Source organism: Fukomys damarensis, unplaced genomic scaffold, assembly GCF_012274545.1.
Source record: "Fukomys damarensis isolate Sample0158 unplaced genomic scaffold, DMR_v1.0_HiC HiC_scaffold_8, whole genome shotgun sequence".
In the NCBI taxonomy this organism is placed as follows: Eukaryota; Metazoa; Chordata; class Mammalia; order Rodentia; family Bathyergidae; genus Fukomys; species Fukomys damarensis.
The window spans coordinates 6,111,885-6,138,522 of NW_022900920.1; the positions used below are offsets into that span (position 1 = coordinate 6,111,885).

The following is a 26,638-nucleotide window of genomic DNA, read 5'->3' on the forward strand; positions in this document are numbered from 1 at the left end:
CCTGATTGATCTGTTTTGTTACTTCCTGTGCTTTGAGTTCAGGGTGTCCTGGTGGTTCACTATCGGCCTTTTCATCCTCATTTGCCCTACTGTTTGCCATTGGTGAACTGGAAATCTGTCCTTGTGTCTTGCTTAAGTGTTTTCTCATTTTAATTTTTGTTGTCAGACTGTCCTTGGTTTAATCTCTGGATTATCACCCAAATCTTCCTGATATAGTTGTACAGTAGCTTCTGTGTCTCTAACGACCCACAGACATTCTCATCTTCATAACATCAGAGAAAACAGCTCATCAAATCAACAGCAATGCTTTACCCCAACTGATACAATCAGCAACACATTAAGATCAAGCACAACTTGGACACCGTCCACCTGTGGTAGTCACTAGTCTATCACCCTTAAATCATTTGAATTAAATTGAAATCAAGAAGCAGTCCAGAACATGTCTGCAGTGAACAAAATTTCAATATAGTGTATTTACCATTTAATGGCTCAGACAGAGCGAGGATGCAAGATCCCTGATCTCAGTTAGCTGATGGCTTAATCCCCTGATGCTGACTGACCTCGGGCTGCAAGGCCCAGATTGAGTTCCCCATCCTTCTGAATGGTTGAACTCCGCAATGTTCTATTACAGGTTTCCCACGCCCTTTCTTTAAAGATATTCAAAGTTGGGAACTCAGAAAAATACCCTTGATGACCACCTCTGTCTTTGCAGAGTGGGTCCAAAGACTGTCACAATCCGGAGGTCTGAGAGTGGGGGGGGTTGTGGGGGTTCAGGGGCACCCGTGCGGCTACCTTCCCAGCGTTTGAGTGATGGCAGCTGGGTCAGGAGCAGGTGTGGTTCTCCTTCTGTTATCTTACTCTTTGATTATTCACTTAATAAGGATCTAGTGATCTTTGTTTTTTCTGAGCAGTCTTAGCTTGAAATCCACTTTGTCTGCAAATAGAATGGACACCCTTGCTTTTTTCCCATTTCCTGTTGCATAGAGCATTGTTTTTCATCCTTTGACTTTAAGTCTTTGAATTTCTTTATGAGTTAAATGTGTTTCTTTTATGCAATGTATTGTTGGATCTCATTTCTTGATCCATTCTGGCAGTCTGTTTCATTTGATTGGTGAATTGAGACCATTCAAATTGATGGTTATGACTAATAGATATTGACTTATCCTTGTCATTATATCATTTTCCTGTTGTTGGTTCCCTTTTTTCCCCTTTTATTTAATTGCTTACCTTGCCTGATGGAATCATTTTATTGGAATTCTTGAAATTATTATCTTCATTATCTTTTTCTGAAATGCCCTGCAGAATATTTTGGAATGCTAGTTTGGTGATCATTGATTTCTTCAGGTATTCTTTATCATGGAAGTTTCATATTTCTCCATCAATTTTGAAAGATAACTTTGTGGATATACCAATCTGGGTTGGAGTTTGTTTTCTTTTATGGCTTAAAATACTTTGCTCCAAGCACTCCTTGATTTAAGGGTTTGTGTTGAGATGTCTGCTGTGATTTTAATGGACTTTCCTTTATAAGTGATTTGTTTCTCTTCTCTAACAGCTTTTAATATTCTGTTCTTGTGTTGAATTTCTAGAATCTGGACTATTTATACCTTGGTGTAGTTTTTTTCTTTCTGGTTGTGGCTATTTAGCATTCTATATGCCTCACTTATTTCATTGTAAATTCTTTTTCCATGCTTGAAAAGTTTTCTGCTATTACTTCTGTAAACAAGTTTTTTATGTCCTTTGTGCTATCTTCTGATTTTTCATTGTTTACAGTTAATCTTATATCACTCTTCTTTGCATCATCTAGCAGTTGTTGAATTGATTTTTTTTTTCATGGTTGTTTGCTGTTTTTAAGAAGTCTTTCATTTGGTAATTGTCAACTGCAATCCTGTCTTCTAGATCTAATATTCTATCTTCACATTGTTTGGTTCTGCTGTGTATATTCTTAGTAGAATTTTTAATCTCCTGTATATCTGATTGAATCTGTTTCATGGATTCTATTTCTTCTCTGTGTTTGTCATTCATGGTTTTCCTGTCTTTCTTAAGCTTTACTATTTTTTAATCTGTATGTGCTTTGTTTCACTAACCATTTCCTCCATTTTAGTCATCATCTCTAATTATCTGTGTAATTATTTCTGTTTTGGTTTTGTCAAGAGAGTTATTCATCTGCTTTTTTACTTCTGCTATTACCATTTCAGGAAATTTTGTTTGTTTGTTGTTTTTTGTTTTGGTTTTTGAGTGTTTTGTTTTTTTGTTTCTTCCACCTCAATTCCCACAGGATTTGCCTTGAGTGAGTTGGAGGGAGGTATTGGGTTGCATCTTGCTTCCATGTTTTCTCTTTTTTTGTTGTTGTTATTTATTTGTTTTCTGTGTTGAGGCTTGTGAATTGCTTATGATAGGTAGCTTTATTAGTAATATCAAGACCTCTTAAGGAAATGACTACTTTTCAGAGATGTCTTCTAGGTGTAGCTGGCTTTTTGGCCTTTGAGTCTGTCCCAGGATCCAGCCTCTTCTATTTATTAGGGATGAAAGGTTGCAGCCTATTTGGCCTAACACCCAGTTATTTGGTACTAGGGTGTAGCATTGTTTATAATCCCTAGACAATCTAGGTATTGGCAAACAAGGAAGACCAATTAATCACAACAATTATGTCACCTTGGGTACAGTGGTACAATCAGTAATAAAAATAGCATAAACACAGACCAGAAAATGACAAACTAATAATTTACTGCCTTTACTACCTTTAACTCCAGGTACAAAATTTATAGTTTTACTACAAAATATAAGACAAATCAAAAAATTATATACAATAAATATTCATTCAGTGGAGCAATTTACCCTAAGGGGGAAAAATTAAAAATAGAAGAGGAAAAAAATGAAAGAAATGAAAAAAGAAAAAGATTAGAAGCAGGGCTGAAGGTCAAAAGACTCTCCAAGCCTCAGCAAACTGGTGAAGAAGACAGGAAGGAAGGAAATAAGGAGAAAATAAAACTAAAAACAATATTCACACAAAAAACTAAAACAAGTATTCAAAAAACCCTAAATGAACAAAACAAATGTAAAAGACCAGTTAGCAAAGAAAAATAAAAGAATTTCTCTGTGATACAAACCTGTGGTTATATTCTGGGTTCTACAGTTTTGTGGCAGTGTCTAATCCAAGGTGTGATTCTGGTCTCATTGTTATACAAGCGAGGTAGTTAGATCCCAGACCTGTGCGGGATAATCCTAGTGAGCTGGTGGTAGGATTAGGGCAGTGTGCTGACTTGGAACTTTTAAATCCACAGAAATTCAAACTGAACCTGACCTCTGGTTGTAGGGGTGGGGCCTGAGTCATTTATCTTATAACACTCTGTGTGTCTCATGCCAGCCTGACCGCAGCTCCCTGACCGTTGACATCTCCCAGTCACTATGGAGGTTTAACACTGGAAGCCCTGAGATAAAGGCATCCTGCAGCTGCTCTGAGTCTCCAGTTCAGCTGGCACCTCCCTAAATGGAGTCTGACCAGGCTCCCTCTCAGGAAATATGGCAGTTGCTTGGACTAGAATCACTTCCAGCTATTATAGGGCACAATCTCCACTGCTCTTTCCTACTGCTGTGTTTCTCCCTGAGAGCCTTTGGAGTCACCCACTTTCACTGTGTCTCTGTAAATTTGGACTTCCTTTCTGTTGTTATAATCCAGAAATCAGTGATAAAGTACAGATTGCTTCTGCCCCTTCCTTCCTCCCATATGCTTGGATTTTCCCTTCAGATTCTTCCTGGTCCCAGGGATCTACCTCCCTCCTTTCTCTTCTTTCTAGTGTCCAGATTCCAAATCTTGGAGAGGGTGAATTATTGCTATGTAGCATTCTACCACCTTCCTTTGTTTATTTTTAAAACTCAGTTATCTGTCCTTTGAACATGTAGTTGTAATAGTTCCTTATGTATCCTGGATGGTAGTCCCTTATCAATATATGATTTGCAAATGTTTTCTCTCATTTCACAGGTTGTATTTTCAACCACTTTTTCACTTTATTGTTACCATAAAAGTTTTTAATTTTGATGAAGTCCAATTTATCTCTTTCTTTTTTTGTTTTTGTTTATGGTAATGGTACTCTATCTCAGAAGACACATGTGATCCTATTTTATTTTAGGAGTTCTACAGCTTTAGCTCTTTACATTCAGGAAACTGATCCATTCTGACTTTGTGCATATGGTGTGAGGCAGGGATCCAGCTTCATTCTTTAACCTGTGAACACCTTAGTTACCCAGCAATACATGTTGAAAGGATTATTTGTTTTCTCCTGAACCCCTCCATCAAAGCCCCTGCCCCTTCCCACACCTGTACAGCTTTCCTCAAAGCCACTAACAGTGTTTCTAGTTGGTTCTGGGCCTCATAGGGGTGTACTTCCCTCCATTATTCAGTGGCTTCACTCCCTGGCTGGCTCAAACCTTACTCTCCTCTTCTTAAGGGAGGAGGGCCTGGACTAAGGCTTGGGCCTCACCCCTTCTCTGGACCTTCATATCCTTGGCGATCTAACCTAGTGCCCTTAGCTACAAGCCAGGACCACACTAGTTCTCCCCACAGTGAGTCTCCAGTTCAGACCCTCTAGAACTGTATATCTGCCACTTGCTTGGCCCTTCATCTGACCACATTTCAGACCTGGATCCAACTCCTTGCTTTCCCTGCTGTCATCCTCCTTTCTAGATGAGGTCAGCTATTTCCCTACTTAATGGACTTACCCCCTCACACCCAAACCCACACTAACACCCCATATCTTCCTATCATATACTCTGTCATCAGCTCCACCCTCAAATATACCCAGGCTAAACCACTACTTGTCACCTGGTTCCCACTCCAGCATTGCATAACAGCCTCTAACCAGCCTTCTTTCCTGGCACTGTGCAGTGGACAACGGTACAGAGCCGACCCCTCTGCACTCTTGAGTCATCACACGGTAGCCTGACTTGCAGGCTCTCAGCCCACTCCCACTGAACCTCAGTCATGGTCCTCCCACAGGGAGGCTCACATCAAGGCCCACATCTAGGTGCTCTCTTCCCTAGATGCCCTGGGATCCTACTCACTTCTTCCAATTGCTGTCAAGGATTGCCACTCCACCCACTATATTTGGTCTTTCTGTTCAGTGGTCATACTCTGAGCCCCACGAGGGAGAAGCCTGACACATATTTTCCTCCCATGGGTGTCTATGGATTGAATACACAGGCAAGTATACAGAGAGGGCTGTGACCTGCCTTGGGAGTTATACCAGGTGCAGCTCCTCAGTCCAGGAAGAGACCTGGGAAGGAAGATAGTGTGCAATGGAGTCAGTGTGCCATTTGTTAGCACCAGGCTCAGAGCTGGGATGGTGCCTCTCTTATCATTGGCTAAATATATGCTGTATCAGGATTTGGGCTGCCTTTTCCTTGTCCTTTCTCTCTTGGGAGATAAGTCTAACTCCTGAATGATCCAGGCAAGACCCACACACACAAGGCTGGATTGTTAGAGTCCAACACTGCATCTTCTGTGGTGCAAGAGACACTGTGAGAGGTTGGGGAGCATGAAGAAACAGAGACTGTGGGCATCAGGTGCCTGTAAATGGAACTGAGGGCTGGAGGACTTCCTAACACATATGTCTACAATTGGAGATCTCTAAGAGCCTTGATGACAAAACCAGTATCCTTAGAAGTGTGCTCCAGTGTAACTATATAGTGTTGTGATCTGGCAGAGTATTTCATACCCTAGATCACTTCCTCAATGCAAGTTCCTTTAGGGCAGACCCTTTAACATGTTTTTCTGTCTTGTCCCAAAGAAACCAGAGAGTGAGTGGCAAAAGATTGACTATATCATGGAGTTCAGTGAGTGGCTGTACCACAAGCAGTTTCCTTTTGAAGATGTGATCTCCCAGCTCACATGGGCAATTGACATCCTGCTGGCCATGAAACCCTCAGGAGATGTCTCCAAGCTGGAACCTTCATCAGAAGGTAAGGATGCTTCCCATGGACCCTTCACTTTGCAGGGTCGTTGTTCTTGTGGGGCCACACCTATTCTGTGTTCAAGGAGTGTGCTGCTGTTGTAACCAACAAAGAATGTTCCCAGAGCCAAGCTGACCTAGAGAAACTCTGTTTGAACTTGGGGAGTGGGCTCTAACCCACTTCCATAGGGTAGGGAGCAGCCGGTCTCACCACTGTCAGATTATTTTCACAGGCAGGCTCAGAGTCTCCCAGAAGTGCTGGGCAATGCTGATCTCATCAGTGCCACTGTCCCAGTAGTCACTGGGCCTGAGCCTGCTTAAGGATGGCGAGAAAGTCAGTCTCAGAGTCCTCAGGCCCTCAAAGAAGTGGTTAGACATATGGGTTAGGACAGGAAAGGGAGCCATTGCTGTAGAGACTAAGGTGCCCTGCCTTAGGAGCAGATCCCAGGGCCCTCTGGAGGCAGTCTGGGGGTACCTGAGCAGCTCTGTGAAAAGTTGAAGCATGACAAACCTCAGCCTTGACCAAGGAAGTAGAGCTATAGTCTCTCAAAATAGCAGTCTCACCAAGAAAGGCAGACAAGCCCCGAGGGTCTGGTCTCCATGCAGCAGGGTGTGGTGACACAGGCCTCAGGACAGGGTCCTTGGCACCCTCTTCAGGTTCTAAACCATCTGTAACCTGGCCTTGCAGAAGTCAGGCAAAGGAAGAGGCAAGTTCCAGGGACAGCACCCCATTATGTGCCAGAGAAGCATGTGAACCATCCACTCAGCATCCAGCCCACATGTTTAGCAAGTCAGGGCCCCAGAAGCCCAACCCAAACCAGCCAAATAGAAACCACAGCGACAGCTCATGGCTCACCACTTCAGCTAGTCCAAGGGTAGGCCACAGGGGCACAGGATACCCCACCCACCCACCAGGCCTGGGGCCAGCAGCCTTCTGCTTCCCAGAAGATGGGCCTCTTGCCTCTCAAGGCCTAGAAGACATGGAGGAATTGCTCAGATGAGTAACTGGCTCGGATGGTTGTCTACCGGCAAACAGCCCAGGACAGGCAGAGAACATGGAGTGTGGCAGGGTCAGGAGGGCCTGGGAGGACTCGTGGCTGGGTTGACACATGCAAATCACCAGGAAAGAGAGGGATGACCTGGTTCCCATGTGGTGATTCCGGCCTGTCCTGAGCTGTGGACAATCCTGTTGTATAGGGCAATACTCACCTGTTCAGATACCTGAGGAAGGGCCTGTTACCCAAGACATGGACATGCTCTCCTTGGAGCAGTTACAAAACGTGAAACAGTTGGAAACCCTGGCCCGGGCACACATCCTACGAGCCCTGATGGTGTCCCCCAGCTCTTCTGCCTACGAGGATGACTGTCTCATGGCCTACACCTTTCTCAGGCGCATCTGGCAGGTAAGACAGCTGAGGTGCCGAGCTGCTCCATGGGGGCACTGCTGCCCCACTTTCCCCTCCCTGGGGCCAGTACCTGTAGGACTCACATTGGCATTTTCCTTTGGAAAATAGCAACAGTATTTTTTTTCTTTTTATTGAGTTTATTGGTACAATCTAGGTATACAATACAGTTACATTCATTATTGGGATCCTGTACCTTTACATAATAGGTCTTGATTCTCATTTCTTCCCCTTGTCCCTGCCCTCCCTTCACCCCCTCCTCACCTACCCATTTACAAACACTTTGTTTCCATTTTTTCAGTTTCTCATATGTTTTTCCACTCCCTTACTACCTTTCCCCCACCCTTCCCACTTTCCCTACACCTTTAGCCCTTTACTTCCTATTTCACATTATTAATGGTCTCATTAGGATCCTGTGTACTATTATAGTTTTTCACATCAGAGAAACTATTCAGTATTTCAGTTAAAGAAATCTCTGTATGAACATTAAAAATAGGGAATCCTAAAATAAAACTAAAAAAGAAAGTAAAAGAGAAAAGGCAATGATGTAACATTAAAATAATCCTTAATTCTGAAGATGAAAATGGTCCCTGAACATATTTAAATTGCTTCTTGCTCTTGTAGTCTTATCTTATTCTTTTTATCATTACTTAGAGAATACTTTATTAGTTTCTGTAATCAAACCCACGTAGATACGATCTTACATATTTAGTACAATGCATTACCCCTGTACACATGGAATAAAAAAATAAAAATTAAAAATTAAAAAAAATTAACATTTCTAGGCCAGTATGGCTGTCCATTTCTGTACAGTGCCAGCTCACACAGTAAATTGGGTTGACTTTTTCCAAAGTTGGCAGCACCATTAAAGTTTCCCAAAATTCAATTTATAAATATATGTATATATATTTATATTTATAGAAAAAGACTAATAATAGCAGTATGTTATGCATCTATAGCAGCATCAGCTTTTCCAGTCATCTGGAACAAAATTATAGACATTCAGCACATTCCATTAAAAACAAAACAAAACAAAGGAAAGAAAAGAATAATATCCAGAAAACAGTAAAGTTCTGTGAGCAACAGTATTTTTAAAGGAAATCAAAGCCTTTCCCAAAATTTTCTAAAGACCCCTGAAATAAACACATATCAGTCCTGTGATGTCCACATTCTTCCTGCCTTCCTAACTGTCCCATCTGCATTTCTCCTGACCTTGCCAGGTCCATGTTCTTGGAGCTCCTCAAAGGAAGCAAATCACTGTGCCCCCCAAATCAGCCCCCCCTGCTCTCCAAAATCTATCTAGCACCCTGCCCAGCCATTACCCAAAACTGCCTCAGCTCAAGTCTTCCTATCCTCTCACAGCCTAAAGGCTTTTAAGACCTTCTGTCTCTCACCTCCACCCATGCTGGGCTACCTTGTAGTCCTTCCCTTGCACCTTTTCCTGTGGGGCACTTGATCACCTATGTACCCCAGGAGCAATGCCCATCAGAACAGGTGTTTTCATACATCCCCAGTAGGGTATTGAGGAACAAGGGGGTGCCCCTTAGCTGTGAGAAAAAAATGAGTAGTTTATCCATTTCCCCAGTGTTCAGGCTCAACCTCCAAAAAGACCCTTTCCACCATTCATTTTTCATTAGAGACCATAACAAAATCATTTAGAGAAGGTCCTTTTGAGGAGAGTAGGTCCTCCTTGAGGACGGCTATGCCTACTCCTCATGACACCTCATCCAAAGCTGCATAGGTTTAACCCAAGGCCTACTATGTCCTGCAGCCCCTGCCCATTGAGAGTTCTACAGGGAAGCCACCATTAGCCCTGCCGAGGCCTGGTCCCCAGAAAGAGGTCCATAGGGACTGTCATAAGTTTGCCCACAGGAAACCTCCACACTGAGCACATTCAGCTGGGTCCCCAGTTGGGGAGTGCAGACTGTATCCCCATGTCGACAAGGGCTCCTACTGTGGGCAACCACTGGGTACTGAGCAACTGGTGGGGAGTCAGCTCTGTTCTGCAGGGGGGCTTACCAGCCACGACCAGGGCTGAGCAACACTATCAGCTCCAGATACTCTCTTCCAACCAGGTATGGCAGGAGGTGGGCACTGGGTCTGTTTTTAATGTTACCAATACGGATTTCATTTTCCCCCAGATTTCTTTGTTAACAGGAGGAAAATTAATTTCAGAAAGAATTCTAGCAGCAACCAGTTCACAACTATCATTGTTTAAAAAAGAGAAGGAAAAAAGTAAAGAAAAGGAGAAAGAAAAAGAAAAGGAGAAGACAAAGGAGAAGGACGAGAAGCTGAAGGAAAAGGAAAAAGGGAAGGAGAAAGGGAAAGAGGAGAAGGTGAGGAAGAAGGGCAAGGATGTGAAACAGGTCATGTTGCATACTCAAAGAGATGGAAGGCAGAGGGTGAGGGCCATGGACCAGGCTCACAGGCCTTATGATCACCTCTGTCCTTCAGTTTCCTCTTCTGTAAAATGAGGGCAGTGACTTCATTCCCAGTATGATTCTGCAGTAACCTACCCCCCATGCCTGGAGTGAGCCCCCTACCACAACATTTGCACAAACATACAACCCATCTGCTGACTCAGAAGCTGTGGGCAACAGGCAGAGTCTATTGGGGTCCTAGGGTCCTGGCCTTTTCATACATGCGAGCCAGTAATACAACCACGGGATACATTTCACCCTGATAATATTGGCTTTCCCCACTGTTGAAGCCGGGCTAAGAAACCACATATCTGCTGGCTTGCTGGACTCTGGGATGAGGGACAAGTACCCATCCTCCAGTCCTCTAAGTCTGCCAAGCCTCAGTGTTGGGTTCTGAGTGCTGAGGGAGAGAAAGCATAGTTTTTACCTCTTGGAAGTGAGGTGGAAGCTGCATTTTGGAAATAAAATCAAATGTATCTCTGATGTGGCACTCATCAAGGTTGGATACAGGGCAGGAAGTAAAGCAAAGCTGTGTCCTATGGGGCTCCAGGGAGAGGGCAGTTGTGCAACACAGTACAGTCACCATCTCCAAGGCTGTGCTGCAGGAGTACTGTCTTCACAAGGTCACCGACTGTCCACTGCACAGCTGGTTCAATGAGGCATCCATTTCTGACCTCCACTTTTTAGAGCAAACCCTCCTTTCTCTCCTGCAGTCTCAGACTCCGGCTTCCAGCAAACAGCTTGAAGATTTACCAACCAGCATAGAAGAATGGGCCTCCTATTCTTGCCCTGAGGAATTGTTGTCTGTATTCAAGCAAGATAAAAGTGACTTCACTGTGAACTCCACCAGTATCCAGAAGCCAGTAAGTAGATAGGAGGAAGCAATGAGACCGTTTACCTTCCCGGCACTGTCTCCTCCATTTGGGGTTTCTATTCCAGATGTAACAGAATTAGTGAATTGTTGAAAGGGGGCAGCTGTCTCACCTCCAGTTTAGGGAACAAAGACCGCTATTGGCTGCCAGTCAAGACACCCTCTGTCACCAACAACTGCCAACATCCATAGGAAACCTCCTTCCGCCTGTACTCAACACTCAGGTACAGATGCCTGAATCTGGCACTACATCTGCATTGGGGTCCTGTTTATGCTAAACAAGTCCCCACAAAGTAGGTTCTGCCAAAGAAACAGACCTGAGGACCAGTGGAACAGATTAGAAGATACAGAAACACCATCAGACACACTCAGCCACCTCATCTTCCACAGAGGAGCCAAACACCCTCATTGGAGGAAAGATAGCCTCTTTAACTAATGGTACTAGAAAACGTGGCTTTCAACTTGCCAAAGATTAAAACTAGACCTATGTCTCTCACCATGCACTAAACTAAAATCAAAATGGATTAAAGATATAAATATTAAAACAGAAACACTAAATCAGCTGAAAGAGATGTTAGGTAACACTCTTGAAGCCATTGGTTTAGGAAAAGGTTTTCTTAAGAAAACCTCAGTTTCACATGAACTAGCACAAAGAATCAACAAGTGGGATCTCTTCTTATTAAAAAGCTTCTTCACAGCAAGAGAAACAACCAATAGTGTGAAGAGACAACCCACAATGTGGGAAAATATTTTCACCAGCTGTTCCTCAGACAAAGGCCTACACTCTAGAATACATAAAGAACTTTTAAAAATGAGACCTCCAAGGACTGTGGTTCTGCCACCTGCCTCACAAGTGCAAGGTCCTGAGTTCAATCCCTGGTTAAAAAAAAAAATCAGACCTCCCAAATTTAAAGACCCAATCCAAAAATGGGCAGCTGAAATAAACAGACATTTCTCAGACAAAGAAGTAGAGATAGCAAATAAACATAAGAAAAAATGTTCAATATCACTGGTCATTTGAGAGATGCAAATTTGTGAGATTCCATCTCACCTCAGAAAGAATGGCTGCTATCATAAAATCAACTAATAGGAAATGCTGGTGGGTCTGTTGGGAAAGAGGAACACTGCTCCACCACTGGTTTGAGTGTAGACTGGTGCAACCACTATGGAAATCAGTATGGAGATTTCCTAAAGAACTAGGATTGGAAGTCCCATTTGACCCAGCTATTCAGTTCCTGGGTATCTTCCCCAAAGAATTAAAAGTGATATATGTGCACCCATGTTCATAGCAGCACAATTTGTAATAGCTAAAACTTGGACCAATTGCCCAGACTAGATAAATAAAATGTGTTTTGCCCCTTCCACCCAGTGTGCCAGAGGGGACCTTCATCAGCTGGCGACTCTCTGGCAGGCCCACCCCTTCAGCCCAGTGCACCTAGGAGCCCAGCCATGCAGGCACCAACACAGTGGTGCTTGAGCCCTGCTCCCCAAACAAGAGAAAGAGGGCCTCTCTGAGGCTCCTAGATGAAAATTGAAGCCCACTGGTAAAGAAAATCTGCAATAAAGACACACCACACCACCATAGTTGATAAGTTGAAGTAACCAGCACCTCACATTGGAACCTGATCTAACTTCAGAGGAAAGACTGCTGGAACCTGTAGTAGGACCTTGCAGAGTTCAACCCAGCAAGTGGTTAGAGATCTCAACTTGGTCCTTGATGAAAGAAATCAGCCTGAACCTCAGGGGGTACAGCTGCTGGCTTGCTGAGACTAATTAAATTAGATCTGCACACTCCTGATCATACTGTCTATTGTGTCAACAGAGTCATAAGCTGAAGGAGGCCCTCCATTTCTGTTTGTATTTTTTATTTCAAAGTAATATTTTTCTCTTATCTTTAATCATTTTTAATTTTTTTTCTTTTTTATCAAAATTTTTTCACTTTTTAATCTTCTGTTTCTTATCTTCTTTTCTTTCCCTCTCTCTCTTTCTCTTTCCCACCTTGATCTCAATTACTCTCCCTTTTCACTCCTGTTTCTATCCTCATTCAAATTTATTTTCTTTCTTTTCCCTTTCTTCTCTTTTTCCTTCTCTCAATTGCCACTAGTTTTATTTTTTATCTTATTGAGTTTATTGGTACTTTTTAAGTATACAGTACAGTTACATTCATCATTGGGATCTTGTACCTTTACATGACATCTTGGTTCTCATTTTTTTCCTTATACCCCTGCCCTCCCTTCACCCCCTCCACCCTCCCCTATTTACAAAGACTTTGTTTCCATTTTTTCCTTTTCTCATATTTTTTCTTCTCCCTTATTTCCTTTCCCCTACAGCTTTAGCCCTTCTCTTCCTATTTCACATTATCAGTTATAAAATTTGTATCTTATTTACACTTTTAGTTTTTCACAGCAGAGAAACTATTCAGTATTTACACATGTGTGTCTTATTTATTTCACTTAAGAATATGGCCTAAATATGAATTTCCATTAGTTATAAAAGAAAGTGATTACAGTCTCTACCTTCCCTATTGCTGTTAGTTTGTTCTATTCTTGTGTATATTATTCTGTCTTTTCCTCTTCTCTTTAACAGCTCCCTAGAGTTTGTGTGATTTTCCTGTGTCCTCTGACCTCACTCCTACCTTTTTCTCTATCCTATCTATCTATTGCTCCCTCCCCAACTCCTTCTTAAATCCCCATCCTGAAGGGTAAAGTTGATATATTGAAGAGTTTATTCACTATAAACATATTTTGGTCTTTTGATTTGATTCACACAGTTAAAGGTGATAGATTAAGAACTACCATAAATTGTTATTTTCTAAGCTGTGCTTGATGCTGTTGTGTTGCTGATTGTATCACTTGGACTAAGGTGTTGTGATTGATCTAATCATTTGTCCTTCGTGGTATAATGAAAATGAAATTGCCTCAGAGTAATCAGAAATTCAAAACCTAAATACCAGATATATCTGGAAGATTAAAGTATTAACCCAGGAATTAAACCAAGGAGAGGACCAATGACAAAAATAGAAATGAGAAAATATTTAAACACAACACAAGCACAGACTTCCACCTCACCAAAAATAAACTCTGGTGGAAATGATAACAGATAAATAAGGCTCTAGAAAAATTTAAAACAAATAATTCCCCAGGTAACCACAGAGATGGTAAGAAGAATGAAAGACATGATTAGAGACTCTAGAACAGAAATAGATGTTAAAAAGTAGATGAGCTCAGAACCATGATGGAAACCATGAATGCCCAGCATAGGAAAGAAATGGAATCCGTGAAACAGATTCAAAGAAATATGCAGGAGATTCAAAACTCTATACAAAGCATCCACAGCAAAATGAATGAATGTGAAGATAGAATTTCAGATATAGAAGATAGGATTGTGGTCAGTGATCATGAAAAGAGGGATCTCTCTAAAACTAGACCTTTATCTTTCACCATGCATTAAACTAAAATTCAAGTGGATTAAAGATCTAAATATTAAAAAGCAACACTAAACTTGTTGGAATAAGTTAGGCAGAACTCTTGAAGAAATTGGCATAGGAAAAGACTTTATGAACAAATCTTCAGTAGCATGGGAACTAGCACAAAGAATCAACAACTGGGATCTCATCTTATTAAAATGCTTCTGCACTGCAAAAGAAACCATCAACAGAACTAAAAGGCAACCTACAATGTGGAGAAAAAAATTTACCAGCTGCTCCTCAAAGGGCTCTTATCTAGAATATACAAAGAACTCAAAACAATTACCCTCCAAATATAAAGGCCCAATTCAAAAATGGGCATCTGAAATGAACAGACATTTCTCAGACAAAGAAGTAAAAGCAGCAAGAAAATATTTGAAAAAATGTTTCACATCACTGGTCATTTGAGAGATGCAGGTGAAAACAGCACAGAGATTCCACCTCACACCACAAAGAATGGCTGCTATCAAGAAATCAAACACTAGCAAATGTTGGTGGGGTTGTGGGGAGAAAGGAACCCTTCTGCATTGTTGGTGGGAGTGCAGACTGGTACGAACACTATGGAAATCAATATGGAGATACCTCAAAGAGCTGGGACTAGAGGTTCCATTTGACCCAGGCATCCCTCTGCTGGGTATCTTTCCAAATGAATTAAAAGAATCATATCACAGTGATATATGCACACCTATGTTTATAGTGGCACAGTTTGTAATAGCTAAAACTTTGAAACAGCCCATTTGCCCATCAGTTATATACTGGATAAAGAAGATGTGGTTTTCCTATAAAATGGAATACTAGTCAGCCATAAAGAATGAGAAATTGGAGTCATTCATAGGAGAATGGATACATATTGAGGATATACTCCTAAGTGAAATACATAAGTCACACATATGTAAATACTGAATAGTTTTTCTGGTGTGAAAAACTATAATAGTACATAAGATCCTAATGATATAATTGATAATGTGAAATAGGAAAAAAACCACTAAAGGTGTAGGGAAAGTGGGAAGGGTAAGCGAAAGGTAATAAGGGAAAAATATATGAGAAAATGAAAAAATGGAAATAAAGTGTTTGTAAATGGTGAAGGGAAGAGAGGGGGTGAATGGAGGGCAGGGACAAGGGGAAGAAATGAGAACCAAGACCTGTCATGTAAAGGTACAAGGTCCCAATAATGAATGTAACTGTACTGTATACCTAAAATGTACCAATAAACTCAATGAGAGAAAAAAAAAAGCAAGAAAGAAAAGAAGGATCTCTCAAAAACAATAAGGGATCATGAGAAATCAATCCAACAACTCTTAGATGATGCAAAGAAGAATAATATAAGACTGATATGAATCCATAAAGTAGCAGGAGCAAGTTGAAATGACATAAAAAAATCTGTTCACAGAATTAATGATAGAAAACTTCCAGAACAGAGGTGAAGAATTTCACATACAGATAAGTGAAGCATATAGGACTCCAAATAGCCATGATCAAAAGAAATCTATACCTAGACATATAATAATCAAGATCCCAAAAACCCAACAGAAGAACAAAATACTACAAGCAATTAGAGAAAAGAAACAAATCACATGCATAGGAAAGCCCATCAGAATCACAGCAGACTTTTCATCACAAACCCTCAAATCAAGGAGATCCTGGAGTAAAGTATTTCAAGTCCTAAAAAAAACAACCAACCTCCAACCTAGACTGACATATCCTGCAAAACTGTCTTTCAGAATTGATGGGGAAATATGATACTTCTACAACAAAGAACACCTGAGAAATTTCATGAACACCAAACCAGCACTCCAAACACTTCTAAACAATATCCTGGAAAAAGAAACTGAAGACCACAACTCCATAAGGGTCAACAGGGCAAATTTAACAGGCAAAGCAAGAAATTAAAGGGAGAAAGGGAAAAATAAAAAGTACCAACAACAGAAAAATAACATAACAATGAAAGGTCAATACATAGCAGTTATAAACATCAATGTTACTGGCCTCAGTTCACTGATCAAAAGAAATAGGCTGGCAGAATGGATTAAGAATCAAAATGCAACATTATGCTGTATACAAGAAACCTATTTAATCCACAAAGAAATTCATAGACTGACAATAAAAGAATGGAAAACAGTTCTCCATTAGATAGGAGTCCGGAAAAAAGTAGGGGTAGCTATCTTATTTGCAGACAGAACAGATTTCAAACCAAAACTAATTAAGAGAGATAAAGAAGGTCACTACATTCTTGTAAAGGTAACAATACAAGAGGAAGAACTGACAATCATAAATATATATGCACCAAATACTAATCCCCGACTATACAAAACAAATATTAATGGATATGAAAAAGGAAATAAGCACTAATTCAATTGTAGTGGGGGACCTCAGTATTCCACTGTCACAAATAGATAATCTTGACAAAAAAATTCAATAACAAAATAACAGAACTGATCAAAGTCTTAGAATAAACGGATTTAATAGATGTCTACAGAGTGTTCCAACTCACAAAATCAGAAAATACATTCTTGTCAGCTGCACATGGGTCATTCTCAAAAATAGACTATGTGCTAGCTCATAGAACATGTCTAAGTAAATGCAAAGGAATTGAAGTTATCCCCTGTACATTATCAGACCATCATGCAATTAAACTGGAGATCAATAGCCTAAGAAATGTCAAGAACTCACAAACACATGGAAATTAAATAACCCCCTGCTGAACAACCACTGGGTCACAGAGGAGATTAAAGAAATTAGACAGTTTCTACAATTAAGTGATAATGCCAGTACAACATATAAGAATCTATGGGACACAGTGAAAGCAGTTCTACAAGGGAAATTCATAACAGTAAATGCTCATACTAGGAAAACAAAGCCAGGTCAAATAAACAACCTAATGCTTAACCTTAAACTTCTAGAAAAAAAGAGCAAGACAAGCTGAAAACTTATACAAGGGAGGAAATTAAGATTAGAGCAGAAATCAACACAATGGAGAGTAAGAGACCTATAGAAAAAATAATGAATTGAAGAGTTGGTTTTTCAAGAGAATAAATAAAATGTATAAACCCTTAGCCAACCTTATCAAAACAAGAGAAAGAAAAAGCTCAAATTCATGCAATTAGGAATGAAAAAGGTGAAGTCACAACAGACCCACCAGAAATCTGGAGCATCATCAATATCTACTTTGAAAACCTGTACTCTAATAAAATGGAAAATACAGAAGAATAGACAGATTCCTAGATACATATGAACTTCCAAAGTTAAACAAAGAAGATATAAAAAGTCTAAACATCCAATTACATTCAGTGAAATTGAAAATGTAATTAAAACATTACCAACAAAGAAAAGCCCAGGCCCTAATGGCTTCACTGCTGAATTCTAAAAGACATTTAGAGAGGAACTACTGCCGCTACTCTTTAAACTCTTCAGTGAAGTTGAAAGGGAATAATACTTCCAAATTCAAGTATTATTTTGATTCCAAAACCAGGGAGGAACCCAACCAAACAAGAGAACTACAGGCCTAATGAACATAGATGAAAAAATGCTCATTAAGATAATGGCAAACATAATACGGAAGATCATCAAGAAGATTATACCCTGACCAAGTTGGATTTATCCCAGAGATGCAAGGATGGTTCAGCATATGTAAATCAAAAAATGTAATACACTATATTAGCAGAGTCCAGGGCAAAAAAAACAAAAACAAAAACAAAAAACATACCAAAAAACAAGATCTCAATAGATGCAGAAAAAGCATTGGACAAAATTCAGCACCGTTTCATGATAAAAAAAACCTACAGAAAATTGGAATAGATGGTCTTTATCTCAACCTGATAAAGGCTGTCTATGAAAAACCAACAACCAATATCATTCTAAATGGTCAAAAACCGAAAACCTTCATGCTAAAATCAGGAATAAGACAGGGATGTCCACTATGACCACTCCTGTTCAATATCATTCTAGAAGCATTAGTCACAGTAATTAGACAAGAGAAAGAAATAAAAGGAATAAAGATAGGAAATGAAGAATTTAAAAGGTCACTATTTGCAGATGATACGATACTCTACATAAAAAACTCTGCCAAAAGACTTCTAGACTTAATTGACAGATTCAGTTGAGTACCTGGATATTGGCGTCAACACTAAAAAATCAATAGCCTTCATGTACACAAATAACAATAGAATTAGAATATTTCTAATTATTCTAATTCTATTGTTATTTGTATAATTCTATTCACTGAGAGAGAAGTTAGAGAAATAACTCCTTTCACAATAACACCAATAAAGTGAAATATCTAGGAATAAATCTAACGAAGGAGACAAAAGACCTCTACACTGAAAATTACAGCACTCTGAAAAAAGATATAGAAGAGGATATAAGATGGAAAGACATCCCTTGTTCCTGGGTAGCAAGAATCAACATAGTGAAAATGCTCATACTTCCAAAATTTCCATACAGACTCAATGCAATCCTGATTGAAATCCCAACAGTGTATTTCACAGAATTTGAGAAAACAATCCAAAAATTCATTTGGAACAAGAAGAGATCTAGAATAGCAAAAACCATTCTAGGCAACAGAAACATTGCAGGGGGTATCACAGTTCCCAACTTGATACTATATTACAAAGTCACTGCGATAAAAACAGCATGGTACTGGCAAAGAAACAGACTTGAGGATAAATGTAATAGATTAGAAGATGCAGAAACAATTCCAGATATACTCAGCTACCTCATCCTTGACAAAGGAGCCAATCATCCTCACTGTAGGAAAGATAGCTCCTTTAATAAATCTTCTTGGAAAAACTGGTTTTCCACTTGCCAAAGTTTAAAACTAGATCCCTATCTTTCACCATGCACTAAACTAAAATCAAAGTGGACAAAAGATCTAAATATCAAAACAGAAACACTATACTTACTGGAAAGTAAATTAGGTAGAACTCTTGAAGACATTGGCATAGGAAAAGACTTTATGAACAAATCCTCAGCAGAATGAGAACTTGCACAAAGAATCAACAACTGGGATCTCATTGTATTAAAAAGTTTTTGCAGTGCAAGAGAAACACCAACAGACCTAAGAGACAACCTACAATGTGGGGAAAAAAAATTTACCAGCTAGTCCTCAGACAAAGGACTACTATCTAGAATATATAAAGAACTCAAAAAAAAATCAGGGCCCCCAAACACAAAGGCCCAAAAATGGGTATCTGAAAAGGACAGACATTTCTCAGACAAACATGTAAAAGCAGCAAATAAATATATGAAAAAGTGTTCAACATCACTGGCCATTCGAGCAATGCAGATGGAATCAACACTGAGTTTCCACCTCACCCCAGAAAGAATGGCTACTATCAAGAAATCAACAAATAACAAATTTTGGAGGGGATGTGGGGAGAAAGGAACCCTTCTCCATTGTTGGTGCGAGTGTAGACTGGTGCAACCACTATAGAAATCAAAATGGAGATACCTCAAAGAACTAGGATTAGAGGCCCCATTTGACCCAGCCATCCCTCTGCTGGATATCTTTCCAAAACAATTAAAAGAATCATACCATAGTGATATATGTACATCCATGTTTATAGTGGCATAGTTCATAATAGCTAAAATTGGAAACAACCCAAATACCCCTCAACTGGAAACTCCATAAGGAAAATGTGGTGTTTCTATAAAATGAAGTACAACTCAGTCATAAAGAATGAAAAACTAGAAAAATTTATAGCTAAATGGATGCCCATTGAGGCTATACTCTTAAGTGAGATAAATAGGACACATGAGTAATACCCAATAGTTTCTTTGGTGTAAAACACTAAAAGTATAAATAATGTTCAGATGTCACAACTGGGAGTGTAAAATAGGAAGAAATGGCTAAAGGGGAAGTGGGAAGGGTAGGGGAAATGAAATAAGGGAAAGAAAAAATGCGAAAAAAAAAGGAAAAAATGGAAACAGTCTTTGTAAGTAGGGAAGGGCGAAGAGGGTGAATGGAGGGCAGGGGTATGGGGAAAAAACAAGAACCAAGACATATCATGTAAAGGTACAAGATCCCAGTGATAAATATAACTGTACTGTTTGCTTTAAATGTACCAATAAACTTAATGGGAGAAAAAAAAAAGAAAAAAATTTTTTTCAGCTTTAATTGAGTTTATTGGTACATTTTAGGGATACAGTACAGTTACATTCATTGTTGGGATCTTGTACCTTTACATGACAAGTCTTGATTCTCATTTTTTCCCCTTACCTCTGCCCTCCCTTCACCCCCTCCTCCCCTCCCCATCTACAAACACTTTATTTTCATCTTTTCATTCTCTCATATTTTTTTCTTTTCCCTTTTTACTCTTCCCCTACCAATCCCACCTTCCCTACACCTTTAGCTCCTTTCTTCCCATTTCTAAATCTCAGTAATCTTATTAGAATCTTATGCATTGTTGCAGAATATTCACACCAGGGAAACTATTTGGTATTTACACATGTGTGACTTCTTTATTTCACTTAGGAGTGTATCTTCAATATGTATCCATTTTCCTATGAATGAATCTATTTTCTCATTCTTTATGGCTGAGTAATATTCCATTTTATAGAAAAACCACAACTTCTTTATCCAGCTTCCAATGGATGGGCAAATAGGCTGTTTCCAAGATTTAGCTATTACAAACTGTGCCGCTATAAACATGGGTGCACATACTTCTCTGTGATATGATTCTTTTAGTTCTCTTGGGAAGATACCCAGCAGAGGGATGGCTGGGTCAAATGGAACCTCCCTTCCAAGCTCTTTGAGGTATCTCCACATTGATTTCCATAGCGGTTGCACTAGTCTGCACTCCCACCAACAATGGAGAAGGGTTCCTTTCTCCCCACAACCCTGCCAACATTTGTTATTGTGTGATTTCTTGATAGCAGCCATTCTTTGTGGGGTGAGGTGGAATCTCAGTGTTGTTTTCATCTGCATCTCTCGAATGACCAGTGATGTGGAACATTTTTTCAAATATTTTCTTGCTGCTTTTACTTCTTTGTCTGAGAAATGTCTGTTCATTTCAGATGCCCATTTTTGAATCGTGTCTTTATATTTGGGGGGACTGATTGTTTTGAGTTCTTTATATATCCTTGATAATAGTCCTTTGTCTGAGGTACAGCTGGTAAAAATTTTTTCCCACATTGTAGATTGTCTCTTAGTTCTGCTGATGGTTTCTTTTGAAGTACAGAAGTTTTTTAGTAAGATGAGATCCCAGTTGTTGATTCTATCTGCTAGTTCCCGTGCTACTGAGGATTTGTTCATAAAGTCTTTTCCTATACCAATGTCTTCCAGAGTTTTGCCTAACTTACCTTCCAGCAAGTTTAATGTTTCTGTTTTAATATTTAGATCTTTAATCCATTTGGATTTTAATTTAGTGCATGGTGAAAGATAAGGGTCTAATTTTAATCTGTGTCAGGTTGACCTCCAGTTTTTCCAACACCATTTATTAAAGAGGCTATCTTTCCTCCACTGAGGATGGACAGCTCCTTTGTCAAAGATGAGGTAGCTGAGTACATCTGCATTTGTTTTTGTGTCTTCCAGTCTGTTACACTGATCCTCAGGCCTATTTCTTTGCCAGTACCATGCTGTTTTTATCACAGTGACTTTGTAGTATAGTTTCAAATTGGGAATTGTTACACCTGGTGCCATGTGTCTGTTGCCTAAAATGGCTTTTGCTATTCTAGGTCTCTTATGGTTCCAAATGAATTTTTGGATTGTTTAAGAAAAAAACTTTTTATAAAATGGATTAGTACTCAGCCATTAAAAAAAGAGAAATTAGATATACATATAGCTAAATGGATGCATATTGATGTGATACTCTTAAGTGAAATAAATAGGACACTTGTATAAATACTGAATAGTTTCTCTAGTGTGAGAAACTGAAAGTGTAAATAAGGACTAAAAAATATAACAAATAATGTGAAGTAGGGAGAAAAGGGGCAAAAGGGAAAGGAAATGGACTGTGTAGGGGAAAGGAAAGAAGGGAATGGAATTAATATGAGAAAATGAAAATTGGAAACAAAGTCTTCTTAAACAGGCAGGGATGGAGGGTTGAAGGGAGGGTAGAGGAATGGGGAATAAGAAGCAAGATAGATCATGTGAAGGTGCAAATTTCCAATGATGTACCAATAAAATTAATTTTTTAAAAAAAACTTTAGTTTTTTGTATGTGTGATAGAAAAACACTGATTTTGATCTATCAGTAGTTTTTAGTGAAAAATGAAACACATCAATTATAGAATAAATGCATAAATGGATGCTTCTCTTTTGAGGCTATTTATACTTGGATACTGATGATTACAGGCCATTGCATGTGACAAAATGAAGCCTACCATGGAGAGAGAAAAGGAAAAGTGCAGAGTGTTCCTTCATCCCACCAACATTTGCTGTGCACCTATTATGTGCCAGGTACCATGCTGGCCCAAAACTGGAGAACTAACATTCCTGCAACCTTATGTGTTTTCTGTGTGTTTTGTTTTGTAGACATACAGTTTATATTACCTGGACCACTTGGTCAAGGCCTTGCAGAAGCTGTCCCTTCATGAGCTCACCATCCCAGTCCTGCAGCTTGGTGCCCTCATTGCAAACTCTGTGGTAGAAAGCAAGAGCCTTGAAGATCTCTACCACCTTCGGTTAGTACACTCCCTTATGTCCATGGAAATGTTTAAGTTGGCTAGAGTGAAACCATGCCCAAAGTATTATAAAAGCAAACAGCATCTTAAAATATTAATTTTGAAATTATTTGCATAAACAATGAATCACCTAAGATTTATAGGTAAAAAAGTGAAAATACTTGAATACAAAAAAATGGCCTTTTATATTAAAAATGTCTACCTGTGCCTGAGAGAATGACCTTCCTTTAAGGAAATACACAATGAGGCATGTAGGGATAAAAAAATATTTTATATTGTTTACTTCAAGGAGTCCAGGAGAAGGGGGAGTAGAACAGAGAGGACAATAAAAAGAATGAGGTTGGTGAAGGCTCACACTGGACCTGTGGGTAATTGCTTGAGACTGTCTGTGTGACTTTTCTATAAAGCTATAATTGTGTCCGAATGAAAGTGTTGTTTTTGTTTGTTTGTTTTGGTAACAGGGGCAAATAAAAGTGTTTTCAACAAGACTCAAGGCATAGCTTCCTGCCTGAAGCTGTGCTAGAGTTGAAAAGAGCCATATTTTACCTCTGAAGACAGTTGAGGTTGTAAATGATGTAGTGAGTCAAATCTGTGAATGAGTAATTTCAAAAACTTGTAACTGAAATCTGGCAGTCACCTGTTACTTTTCCCTAGTAACTTTGCTTATCTTTTAAAATCATTGAAAACATCATCCAGGCATATTTCAGCCATAAAAATGAGAAATCAGAGACATATATAGCTAGATGGATATACATTGATGCAAAACTCTTAAGTGAAATAAATAGGACACATGTGTAAATACTAATTCGTTTCTCTGATGTGAGAAATTGAAAGTGTAAATAAGGACTAAAAGGTATAATAAATAATGGTTCAATAAATAAATAATTCATCCACTCTTATAAACACACAAAATCTAGTACACCTTGCTCTTCTGAGTGGGGGCATCCTTTGTAACAGCATACCTTGTCTGTATTGGTCCTTTCCCCAGACTCGCCCAGGTGTGTTCCAATCTGAGGTTGCAAGATGCAGCCACTCATCATGAAGAGGTGGTTGGGGTGACATATATCGGGGACATGGAGCAAGCCAGGTGTGTACAGTTTGCGCACTGGGGGGCAGAAGACAGTACACTCCTGGGTGTGTGCCCTCTCCCTCTAACATGGTACAATTAAGACTAAAGCTTGCCCAAAGAGTAGGGCTGATAGGATAAATCCCAGGACCTCCAGGTGGCCCTGGGCCATCTGACACATCCTTCGCTGAATCATTTGTGTGCCCTCTCAGTCCCAGGCCCTGCTGCAACTGCAGCTGGAACCTCACCCCAGTGCCTGGAGGGCCTGTGGGGCAGCGGCTGAGGAACGTGAGCACACAGGGAGCATGCTGTAATTCCCTTCAGTGGCTTTCCCTGCATTTTCAGTGAAATCTTAAGCTGAGTGGGCACTCTGAGGGGATAAATGGGGAATGGTCAGATGTGGGGGCAGGGGCCGTCCATGGGTCCATTCTAGCTCTCTCCCAGGGGACATTGGTCATGAAAGTGTCTCTGCATGACATGTCACATGAGGTTCTGGTGCTGGGACACTCTGAGATGCCTTAGCATTTTGACAGAGGGCTGTTTAACAATGAAATAAATTAATTATCATTACTATAGCAATCACTTTTAGATTTAGAGACTTCCTTGGATATATTTCTGTACTATGGTTATGTACAATTCTATTTTATTAATTTAGTAATATGATTTTATTTTTTCTTATTATGTAGGTAAAATGTTTCCTTTTTCAAATTTTAGAAAACATAGATAAGGAAGAAATAAATGTTATCACTGGGCCCATCGTTCAGCAATAACCTGCATTCATGTTTTGATGCATGGTCATTTTCTCCATTTTATAAAAATAGCTGCTGAGGATGTTCCTTCTTAAGGGTTTGGTTCCCTGTTCCTTCTCATTATCAGTCCTTGATACCCTGCAACTTAGGGCATCAAAGAGCCTGAGGGTGGATGAGGTACAGTGATACCAGGAGTCGGGGGATGGTGTGGCTCGATTCTATGTTTAGATGGTTAGGGGAAGCCTGGGCAGTTGGGGAAAACAAGCCTGGGACCTGAGAGGGTTCAGCAGAGAAACTGGAAGTGTAAAAGTCCCTGACAGGAGTGGGCCAGAGAGAGGCTAAGAGATGGAGCGGACATGGGGTGGACCTTGGGACACATTGGCCTATTTTTTAAAGGACCACTATAGACTGGTGTGGCAGATAACTTAGAACAAGGGGTCCAGGGTGGTATGGCAGGAGAATGCAGGGCCCACCCAGGGCCTCTGTGGTGGCCCTGAACTCAGGAGCTTTGCCTTTCTAGATGGGTGCAGGGAGAGGCATGTCTGAAGGGATTGAGTCTGAGGGTATACTAAACTTCTAAGTCTTCCGGTAAGAGAAGAACAGACTACAGATATAAGTTCTGGAAATTTCTGAGCACTTCTTTAATTGACTAATTTAATGGCTACGTTAATTGGCATTTCTTTGATTACTAATAAAATTGACCATTTTTATTGTTTGTTTTGTTTCATCTCTTGCATGTTGTCTGTTTTACCTATATTAGCTGCAGAAAAGAGATTGCACTGAAAAAAGAGAAAAACAAGGAACCCATATTAGAAGATAGCTATCCAGGGCTAACTGAGCAAGTGGCTCCTTCCCACCCAGCAGAGGTGAAGCCCCTTATAGCACAAGACAAGGTAACTTCATTTTGCATAGCACTGATTCCATAGCAAGATGTGTCTGCTGTACAGAATTGCAGTGGAATACAGCAGGCCAAAGTTTATCGGTTAAGTGTTTAATGCATGCACTCTTGTGTTAGGTTTTATAGGAAACCCAGAGACTGATTAAGTATGTTCCCACCTGGGGCCTTAGAAATCCCCAGAGAAGATGAAATGTATGTGCACCACAGATTGCCATGGAACAGGGCTGCAAGGGTCTTGAGCAGCGAGTGAGAGAAGATGAGTTCCCTATGGAGCAGGACATGTTCCTGGGGACACCCATCATGGTCCAGACTGGCCTCTCAAGGCCCCTGTTGTCTTACCACCAACTGGCTTTCTCCTCTAGACCAACAGGGTTTCTTTCTGGGTTTTCCCCAAAAGGAAGGAGCCTTCCCAACCACCATGCTCTTACACCAGGAACCTGATTCTGTAGAGTACCAGACTTTGAGCCCCATTCATGAGCCCATCAAAGTTTACATTTGAGATGCAATAAGAAAGCACTTGGGACTCAGAGTGTGTAGCCTCCTCCAACAGGACCAAGGCTTAGCAAGTAATTCAAGTCCAGGAGGCTTAGGGTCAGTCATGGACCTTGCTAAGCTACACTGGTGACCCATCCACACTGGTCAGAGTATACAGAAAGGGGAGGAGACCACTGATACAAGGGAGGCAGTGCCTACTCTGCAACTCATGGCGGGTGTAAGGGAGTAAATTAGTAGAGGCAGGTGTCCAGGAGGCATGGTGTTTGCCAGTGGGCAGTGGCCTACAAGCTTTCTGAGTGCCAGTGAGGATAAGACCCCCTTTCACCAAAGCATGTCACAGGATACAGACATGAACAGTGGCAGTTTAGGATCATGATGTCTTGCAGATTTTGAAGATAAATGAAGAGACTGGAAAGGGCTTGGATGGCACATCCTATCCCCAGTTGTGGCTGCTCAAGGCAGAGATCCTGCTGGAGATGGACCTGTACCAGCCAGCACGGCTACTCCTGTCAGAGGCTCACCTGGCTTTCCAGGTGAGGAAGCTCCCAGTTCATCACCTCCGAGTTAGCTCCTTTCACCTGCACACAACTGAGATGCTTCTGGCTGGGAAACAGGCCCCTCATGAAGCTTGTTCTGTGTCCTTCAGTACCACACACACACACACACACACACACACACACACACACACACACACACACACACACACA

General features: G+C 40.4%; 1 protein-coding gene across 8 annotated transcripts in view; it reads left to right on the forward strand.

Moving 5' to 3' along the window:
- Cfap46 (cilia and flagella associated protein 46) overlaps positions 1–26,638 on the forward strand; it is a 126,267-nt gene that overhangs the window by 52,760 nt on the left and 46,869 nt on the right. For all 8 annotated transcript variants that reach the window (XM_010620294.3, XM_010620301.3, XM_010620286.3 and 5 more), the window contains exons 28-35: positions 5,784–5,955; positions 7,143–7,348; positions 9,490–9,684; positions 10,482–10,631; positions 22,575–22,723; positions 23,712–23,810; positions 25,299–25,431; positions 26,318–26,464. In XM_010620294.3, coding sequence (XP_010618596.1) covers positions 5,784–5,955; positions 7,143–7,348; positions 9,490–9,684; positions 10,482–10,631; positions 22,575–22,723; positions 23,712–23,810; positions 25,299–25,431; positions 26,318–26,464 — 1,251 coding nt within the window. The remainder of the gene's footprint in view (positions 1–5,783; positions 5,956–7,142; positions 7,349–9,489; positions 9,685–10,481; positions 10,632–22,574; positions 22,724–23,711; positions 23,811–25,298; positions 25,432–26,317; positions 26,465–26,638) is intronic.